The 9,690-nt window shown below is 43.8% G+C and overlaps 1 protein-coding gene across 1 annotated transcript in view; it reads left to right on the forward strand.

The window, feature by feature from the left end:
* The first annotated feature begins 5,565 nt into the window (after positions 1-5,565).
* Positions 5,566-9,690, forward strand: part of NAA16 (N(alpha)-acetyltransferase 16, NatA auxiliary subunit) — a 73,302-nt gene continuing 69,177 nt past the window's right edge. Inside the window, exon 1 of the mRNA XM_025196148.1 lies at positions 5,566-5,612. Coding sequence (XP_025051933.1) covers positions 5,566-5,612 — 47 coding nt within the window. The remainder of the gene's footprint in view (positions 5,613-9,690) is intronic.

The following is a 9,690-nucleotide window of genomic DNA, read 5'->3' on the forward strand; positions in this document are numbered from 1 at the left end:
GCCCTAATGCAGTAACCAAGGGTTCACACCTCATCACATGACTCCCACCACCAGACCTGGTGAAGTAAATGCCCTCGGAGTTATCTTTATTTAGAACATAAAATCCTTCTCATCTGTCTTGATTTTGGCTGTAGTCCAAGTTGTGGCATCCCTTCTACATATACTCTTCTCCATTCAGAAGCATTCCCTGGTATCTTTAGCCAACTCATTTAATAGAAAACCACCTTCATCTTCATATCTGAAATTTAGTTTTAATTAAACTAGTGGGGCCTCCCTTTAGAGTTGAGGGTGTGGCATTGTTAGAATACACCCACAAAAGATTTCCTATGATATCCTGTGCAGTGGTTTAAAAGAACAAAGTGGCACCACGACAGTGCTTTAGCTCTAGCTTGGTGTTGACTCAGTTTTTACTTCCCCTTCCCCTCTACTTCCAAGACCTTTATTCCCCTTCCAAAGAAGTATGCAGAAGCTGGATATAAAGTTAGTGCTGTTCATACTTCCAAAGATCATGGAGACAAATAGATTATTTTCAGCTGATGAAAAAATACCAGGCAGACTCTTAACTGTTTTCAAAACTACCTGATTTAATCATGATTTCACAGCACACAAGATTACCAGTACAATTTAAATTCCACTCCACTGAAGTAGACTAAATAGCTTCCCCCAGTGATTCTCAAACAAGGTGCTGTGGCACCCTAGGCGGCCATGGGATTCTTTCAAGAGTGCCAGGGAATGTTAACACTATTAGGCATGCAAACATGATTCTCTAAATTAAACCCGGAGATTTTAAATAGGAATTCAGAATTCAAAACATTCTGACCTGTTGGCAGGGTCTCTATTAATTCTTTGCAACAGAAGAATTGCTTTATTATTTTTATGTAGTCAAGAAAAACGAATGAAAACGAAGATCTGGCATTTTCCAAGGCATTCCTTGAGCCTAAGGGTGCTTTGAGCCTGAAAGGGTGAAGAACCATTAGCATATCCAACTGGGATGTCATACTAATTTGGCCCCATGGGCTGGATGATTCATGTGGGGCTGGTCCATGAGCCAAATAGATAAGGTATATGGGACCTCCTGCCATAACCCACTCACATGGCACCTGCTCTGGGACTGGTTCCACACACTGTGCCTACCTCAGTTGGTTCACGATTCATGTCACATGAAGTGACCCACCCTCCCCACCCCTGCCAGTCCAGATTCGAGAATGAGCATCATGTGTAACATGTATCATATGGGTCTTGCATGTGGAGTTGATCCGGCATGCACCATGAAGCATATGGGTTAACTCAGACCAGGGTCAGCGCTGGGGGCTGGATGACTGGGCTCTGTGGGCTGTATCTGTGACACTACAGCAGTGTATTTAGAGCAGCATCTTGGGAGTTAAGCAAGTACATTCACTAAGCACTACTCTTTGGACTTAATTTCATGCTCGGATGCTCAATTTGGGAAGCATTGCAACCATGGTTAAACTTAACCACTTTCCACTGAGGTGGGCACTACTCATTAAATATTCTACAAATGAAATATTAACTAGGTATCCTCTTAAGCTGTTGCTTGCTTTCAAGTCACAGGTTCTCTGATGCTTCCTGCCCATCTTACCCTCTCCCTTGTCACAACCCAAAGGGTGTGATTTTTGTTTTTGTGTGCTTCGGCACTGCTAAATTGTTCCCGCTAAATTATAGCTTCCTTGCACGGTGGAGTTTTCTGCTGCAAAAGAGAACCCCGGTGCAAGGGAGAATTTCCCGCCAATTTGAAGCTTTCTTTGCAGGGTGCATTTCTTTGTTGCAGCACAGAAATGCTCGTTGCAAAGAGTTCCCGCCATTTGTATGCTAATTCGAGTCCCATTATTGGCCAGTTCTAAATTATTCACACGTGGCGGCTAGTGATTGGCTTGCTAGCCGTATAAAAGGCTTGAGTGGTTCCGCCCAAGTTGGAGGACTCCACGAACAAGGGAGGAAGAGACTTCACGCTGTGTGAAGATCTCTAAGCGCTGCGGATCCTTACGGACCCAGTGCATTTAAAGCAGGCAACGGAGGTCTGATCAACCTCTAGCCTCTCACCGTCGCCGAGCGCAATCCAGACGTATCCCTTCCCGCGCGCAAGAGAACCGAACCCACGGAGCCTAGCAAACTTCGTGTGAGTGAGTGAACAGAAGAATCCACGGAGCCTAGCAAACTTCGTGTGAGCCCTTACGACCGGCCTCAGAGCTCTTCTACCTGGGTTCGAGTCCTGCAGGTTTATCTTCCCGTCGCTGGAACCCTTTGCGACGTACCCTCGTATTTTTCATCTTCCCGTCGCCGGAACCCTTTGCGACGTACCCTCGTGCCCTGCAGGTTCGAGTTTTGTTTTCTTTTCTGTCTGTAACCGCAACTTAAGCAAGCTTTCCAGCCTGCACCATTGCCATCTCGGTGTAAGTAAACAATCTTTTAAACTACCGATGCGCGTTTGTGCCTAATTCCAGCTCGACGGCCTTCCCTCTCCGACCCGGCGTGCCCGGGCTGCTGGCCACAGCCCGCATGCAGCACGAAAAAGGGCTCGGGTTGCTCCCAGCCCGCGCATCCCTTAGTTGTGTTGTACGGTTTGATTTGAGAACAGAAGGGCATATTTGGTATACTTCCTTCACTAGATTGAGGTACTTATTGGAAGGATTTAGGAGGGTGTAAGGCTGTTTGTGCTCCACAACTGATATGGTGCTGAGGGATGATTTTGCATGCCTGCTGCCTGAAGGAATATCTTATTGGGCTTGCAGAGACATTCCTGAAAGAACCACAGTTGCTATACATCTTTTCTTTATCCCTAGTTAAATCTGCCTATCCCAAGTTTTTAACCACTGATGCTCCTAGACTGTTTTCTCTTTTCGTCATATGTTGTAGATAATTTAGTAAAGCATTGATAACCTGTGACATTGAAATAGGAGAAAAGTTGACTTCTCTTTACCTGTTATTAGAGACTCAAAGCAAAATATTATATCCTGTTAATATTTGCTGTTCTTCCCACAAAAGGTTTGGGGCATCTTACAATTGTTGTTGAGTTTTTAAAGATAAGATAAATAGGTATCTGTTGTAACACACTTCCTAAACAGTACCTCATCGAAATCTTGTTTGCTAAACATTTGCCCAGATAAAAAGGTCCAAAAGTCCTACATATTGTCTGAATGCTCTTTTTAAGCATTTGCCTTTTCCTGCTTCTAAAGGCAGGCCATCTAAATAGCCTGTTTTGAAGCGGCTGTTATTTCTTCAATATCATATGTAAATTTACTTTTAAATTCTTATTTGCCCCTTTATTGAGCAGTATTTGTACTTATTTAGTTTGCTAATTGTTACTAGAATTCCAAATTTTATATGCACTCTTTTCAAAAAGAAAACCTATACTGTTGTATTTTTTTTCCAGCCTGGATGAATAGACATCCAGGGCCCCATTTGCATCATTAGTGTCAGAACACAAACTCAAATGTACAAAAATAATCAAATAGCATATGATTTGCAGTAAGAACTTCCTGATGCATTGAACTTCCACAAGTTGGGAAATCTGAAATGTTTCAGCTACACTATATTCCTCTATCAGGACTCTAGCCTTCAAAGTCAGTGGCATATTTTTACACAAGTGTGGCGTTGTCTGAGAATCCCTAAGTTCCGTAAATGTATACTTTTGAAACATAACTGAAAAGGGTCTGTTTCTAAAATTTTGGGGCTGTACACAAAACTTTCATAACTTTGATGTTTAGAGTTAGCTTTTAAATGCATTGAAGTGAGAGAGATTTGTGCTTAGTAAGACAATTGTCCTAAATAACTTAATTCTTAAGTAGTTTTATTGAAGGATGTTAATTTCTTTCAATGTTTTTAAAAAAAATTAAATATCACTATTAACTAGGTATTTATTTCATAAATGTAAAAAGTATGATGCTAAAATTAAAAGAACAGATTTTTCAGATAAGTTTTTACATCTCATCCTGTTTTAAATCACTGGCTTAGTGTAACTGAATACCAGTACACAATAATTGTCACCTGTACTAGAGACACTATTGATCGTCTCTTCAAGCCCATCTTATATGATTATTCTGGGTGTTTCTAGTGACTAGTGCAACTGGCTGGTAGTCAGAACATCTGGATTCTATTTCTGACTTGGCAACAAACTTTCTTTGTGAACTTAGGTCACTTAAAACCTTGTGTTGTAGCTTTTGGTTTGTGATAGGGGATATTTGCCATACAGATGTAGTGGGAGGTGTAATTTACAAATATTTCTGTAACAGACTAAGCTGCATACTCATGCTCAAATGAGCTCAAATAATTCTCCTGCATTTGTTTTCCTGGTAGAAAATCTTACTCTGAGGTACCTGAACAGACATTTCATATGCTGAGCCCTCAAAAGAGAAGAGAGCTTCTAGTATGCAGCATGCTCTGTAGACTCCCTCAGTCTGCCTGGAGACAAATGGCAACAGTCTGCAGGGCACTGCTCAGAGTCGGCCTGTATCTCCCTGGATTACAGTGTGGGATTGTGAAGTGGGGAGGAGTGTTCTGTGCGTTGCACAGCTGCTGCAGCAGAGTCCAGAGAGAGAAACACTGTCTTGGGGAGAGGTGTGACCAAGCACCTTGGGAGGCTAGAGGACTGTGCTGTGGCTTCTCTTTAGAAGAGAACTTGTACAGATATCTGTTCTCCTAAAAGGAACCCTCTTGGGAGTGATTTTAACTCTGGCTGTTTCCTGGTTATTTTCTCCTGGAGTGTCCGTTTGCTTTGGGAGAAAAACCCTGAACAGATGTACACTTGTAGTTCTCCTGAGACAGCAGTGACTCACCCAGGAGAAACTGAATGTGTCTGTATGTGACCCAAGCCTCTGGAGGAGTGTTCTGAAAAAAATAACCCAGCACGTATATGCCAGGTGTGATGGAATTAATGTGTCAAAACACACGTTAGTATCAACTTCCCCGATTAGCTTGTCCTTCCTTATTTTCTGCTTTTGTTTGTATGGATTTACCTATGCATACGCATTTCTGTATCTGAACATAAATCATCCAGTATTCACTCTGTAATCTAGTCATCTCAGATACTTGTTCATTATCTGAAAGTTTTGTATTCACTTTCCTTGGTGTTTAATGTGTAACAATAGCAGCACAAACCCTTTGTTCTTGGTTTATCCTCATCAGTCTGAGTGGCTGAAGGCATATGTGGATTGGCCTTTGATACAAAATACAGTGCAAAGCAATACTAGCACTCAGTGGTTTATTTTGGTGGGGTTTTTTTTCCTTAAAGGAAAACGCATGATTTGGTAGCATGTTCAGTATGAGGTATTTATGATAATGTACAGTATGAGAAAAAATAGTCACTTCTAGGGTTACCATACATCCGGATTTTTCCGGACGTGTCCTTTTTATGGGTCTTCCCATCTCCGTGCAGGTGGTTTTTAAAAATATCAACAAATGGCTGGGATTTAGCTCCACTCAGCATCAAAGTTTTTCCTAGTGCTTCCCAGCTTGCTCTAGCAAATTGCTGCTTGGGGCTGGGGGTAAGAGGGGGAAGGCGATTTGGAGGCAAGGGTCATCACGTGCTCTGTGTGCGTGCACGCAAGCATGCAGCCAGGAAGGGAAGTGGGAGCAGCCCTGGCAGCTGCATTCAGGTAAGAGTATGGGGGGCAGGGGTTGGAGGGCCAGGGCTTGAGGATTGTTCAGGGTGTGTATGTGGCAGGGGTGGGTAGAGGGGATGGGCGTGTGAGGGGACAGGTACCTGCCAGCGCTGGGGGAAACTGCCCAGGTATATCACTGCTCCCTCCCCCCCGCCTTGTATTACCCTCCCCCCCAAACGAGTGCCCTCTTTTTTGTAACTGGAAATATGATAACCCTAGTCGTTTCTAAAATAGGGCTCTTAGATTATGTTAATTTGAAAAATGGCACCTCAGGAGCTTGACTGTTTGTACTTAATCCTGATACTTAATGACGCTTAGAGGTTGTTGACCTGGTGTTATAAAGCACAGTGTTTTTCATACTTAGTCATGGACCCTTTCATATAACCGTGAGCCCTCTACCTATATCCATGGAGCCAGGCAATCCGGCCTGGCAATGGCAATGCATTGCCTCCTGGCCTGTTTTCCCGGTGCCCCCAGTCTCTTTGTGGAAGCCCTGATGACCTCTTTTGGAAACCCAGGGCTCCATAGAACACAATTTGAAAACCACTCTTACGGCAAAAATGTAACTTATAACTTTCTTATTTTCTAAATACAGCATTAGGTGTATTGTATGCCACTTACTACTGTTCTTGGTTTTTCTGTGTGTTGAATCTGTGGTGAAACAAGTATAACTGTTTCAAAATTGAATGAGTTCATAATATGTCTATAGAAAATTCTTTCGGATTTTCTGGATGAAAAGTGTGCATCATAACAAGCTAAATTGTTCTGTTTCAATCGAAGAATCTCAATGCCCCTGCCCTGCCATTTTGCCCTATTGTGACATCTTAATTGCTAGCATACATTGTAAAATAGCTATTTTCACGTGGTCTTGACAATTTTTTAAAGCTGTGGTAGAGGCTTCCTGTTCCTACATACATGATAAATTAACGATTCATTCTTCCCTATATTTGTACAGCAGAGAGACTGCTGTAATGCAGGGAGAATACAGACCTTTTATGTTCTCAAAATTCAACATGCTACCTGCTGCCAGAGAGACTATAGTACAGTAATGTAACGTGGTTGCATTAAGGGTTGCTACACTTAAACCAGCTTACATTTGTGTACATTCAGTATAGAGTCAAGAAAAGAATATTGGCCTGTCAAACATACTGCAGACATCGGCCACAATATAGCCTGTATTACTAACTCTTGGTTAGTTGCAAATGAGTGGTGAGTGGACAGTTACTCAGGTTGTACTAATATTGAAATGCATCTAACTAGGACCAGTTGGAAGCCTGTGACCTGCAGGACCATTTGATCTGGCCTGTGGACATGGGGCATCAGCAGTGGAAGCTCTCTCCATATTGGCATGGAGAGAAGCAGCGTTTAGTGGCTTGTGCCCTCCCACCTCTGACCTGATCTGGCTTATTCTGGTCCATAACTTGAAAATGTTGCTAGTCATTAACGCGGCTTTTGCTGCACTTGATCTGGCACCTTACAAACAGGCATGCTCTATTAACCGGCATGCTGGTTGATGTGGCAAAAGCAAAACTGGAAGTTTCGCCGAGCCCCCATGGCCCGGGGCAAAGCAGTCTGCGCTGCTGAGCCCCCACGGCTAAAGCAGCCTGCGCTACTGAGCCCCCACAGCCGCAAAGCAGCCTGCATGGGTTCCCCCTCCTTGTCCCCCAGCACACTCACGTGGCAGGAGGGGTAGCAGCCTGAACAGGCAAAGATGCCTGTTCAGACCTCTCGGGTAACTGTCATATTTGATTATCTGGCACCCCCCATCCCTCTTGGGTGCTGGATAACAAAACTTTTGCTGTAGAAGAATCTTAACACTGAACTGAGAGGTGCCTCATCCTCTTTCCACTGCAGCTTGCAGGTACATTAGCACCTTATTATCAATGGTATTGGAAGAAATGTTTGAGTCTCTCTGTAGTTTTAGCAACCGCAACAAATAATGGTCTTTGGTCAGCAACATATAGTCTGCAGAGCCACTGAATTCAGTGCTCAGAGCCCAGGGACTTTGCTTATACCTGTGCTGGGGTTAAGCGGTGAGGAGCTGTGCCAGGCCTGGTCAGTCTCAAGCTCCATGAGTACCACCACTGTGTCTTCCCCCACCTCCTAGCCTCTCCCCAGATGTAGCACCTCCTTTCAGCTCCCACCTGCATTGCAGAAGTGGTAACAGCATGCATGCAACTCCCTACTGGCTGGAAGCTGTACCTGCACTCCAGTTCAGGAGCGGGGGCTGGGTGAAGTGTGAAGGGGAGGCAGCTCCCACCTGCATGGTTCTGGTGTAGATGCAAGGAAAGCCTTTGGCTGCTGGTGTGCCGTGGAATCCACCTGGTCCACATTGGACCAGAACCAGGCTGTTCTGGCCTGCCGCTTGAAAAGGTTGCTGGCCACTGGTCTTTATCATAAACTGGTGTCTGGTGAGAAGAATCTGAGGCAACTAGATACTGAAGGAATAATCTTAAATCCAGACTGTCAAATCATTGTCTCTTAAACACGTGCTGGTGGTGCTTTAACTGAAGCTGACAGCCCTCCTGCTTTAAGGATGACTTTAACAATCTCCATTAGCAGTGGGCTGTTTACATTTCTGTGGGTTTTAACCGCAGTCCTTTCTCTGCAAGTAGAGGCAGCCCGGTTGAAAACTTTTTGTCATAATCGAAGTTTCTTCCCAGCACAAAAATCAAAATAATTCAAAGTGAAAATAGCCATGGCTCTTCAGCAGAAATATAGTTTAGATGTTAAGTGAAGGTGTTCATCTTTGTAGGTCATAATAGATCTATATTCTGGCTCTCAAGCAGGACATAGGTCTTCACCAAGGGCTTGTATCCTATAGTCACACAGAAGACTAGTTCTAATGCACTTCTTTCCCTGAGAGAGGCTGCCACCTACCCTCTTGTTTCCAGGCCAGGGAAGTTGGATGAGCAAAGGAAGATCCATATTATTTAACCCTCTTCAGTGTGAAGCTGTCCTTCTCAAGAAGTTGAAGTGAATTAAACGTTATCGTTGGGTATCCCTAAAGTATCGTACCATATTAACAGTTGTCCAGACTTATTGTAAATACCATAGCTATGTTGTCATTTTACCCACTGAAAACCATATTTATTGAGCACTATCCAAACATATGAATGCAGAGCTTGCCCTGAATGCTTAAGAAATGCAGCAGACTATTAAGGGAACAGAAGTGGAGTTGGATTTTTGAGGTCTGGTTGCAGGTTCCTTACCGAAGGAACTGGTGTATTTAATCTAAAACACCCTAAATCAAAGAAGTTCCTCTTGAATTTGTACTCTTCCCATTGCTACAGCAGGGAACATAGTAGGTGGGGGGTATCAGGTGGTCCCTTTGCCCCCCTTCTCCCCTAAATTCTCCCCCGTGCAGCTCCATCCACCCCCCTCTTGTCAGATTCTACTCAGACCCTATTCAAATGCAAAGGATCAAAAACACTAAGTTTGAATTAAACATACCTATAGTAATTCACATATAGGCAAATTACTGTGGGTACCTATAGACTTAGTTGATCCAGAATTGAAGCATTTTAACGTTTTTTGCAAACTGTTGCAAGTTGCAGCACCAAGTACACCATAAACACTTTTGAACATCACTTTTATACCTCCTTATACATATGCAAGGTATCAGTCCAAAGCCAACAGGCTCTTGATTTATCATATAATTCATTAGACTAGGCCCCAGGAGAGTCAACAGAGTTTCAAGCCATGGTGACCCCACAGCCAAACACTGCTTAGTATGTGTGAGTACTCTAGATTACCCCCTTAACACCCCGCCCCCAAGGGATCCATGTGCTAATTAGCCCCTCCCCCGCCCAACCAGAACCAGGTGTTCTTGTCATGAGTCCTGGGATCCTCCAGAAATGTATATGTAGATGAGGTGTGAGCCTGGTCTGGCTCCATCTCATTGGAGGTGGGGCCACTCTAGTCACATGCAATGGTCTAAGAGAGGGTGCTGCAGAGCCTGTCATCTACAGAGAAGTTTGGTGATGTTTGCCAAGCATATCAGTGGAAATGGGGAAGAAAGGCACAGCTCAGCTGTGGGTGTGAAGAGGAAGTCAATGTATTCAGTGTAGCG

Source organism: Alligator sinensis, unplaced genomic scaffold (genome assembly GCF_000455745.1).
Source record: "Alligator sinensis unplaced genomic scaffold, ASM45574v1 scaffold59_1, whole genome shotgun sequence".
Lineage (NCBI taxonomy): Eukaryota > Metazoa > Chordata > Crocodylia > Alligatoridae > Alligator > Alligator sinensis.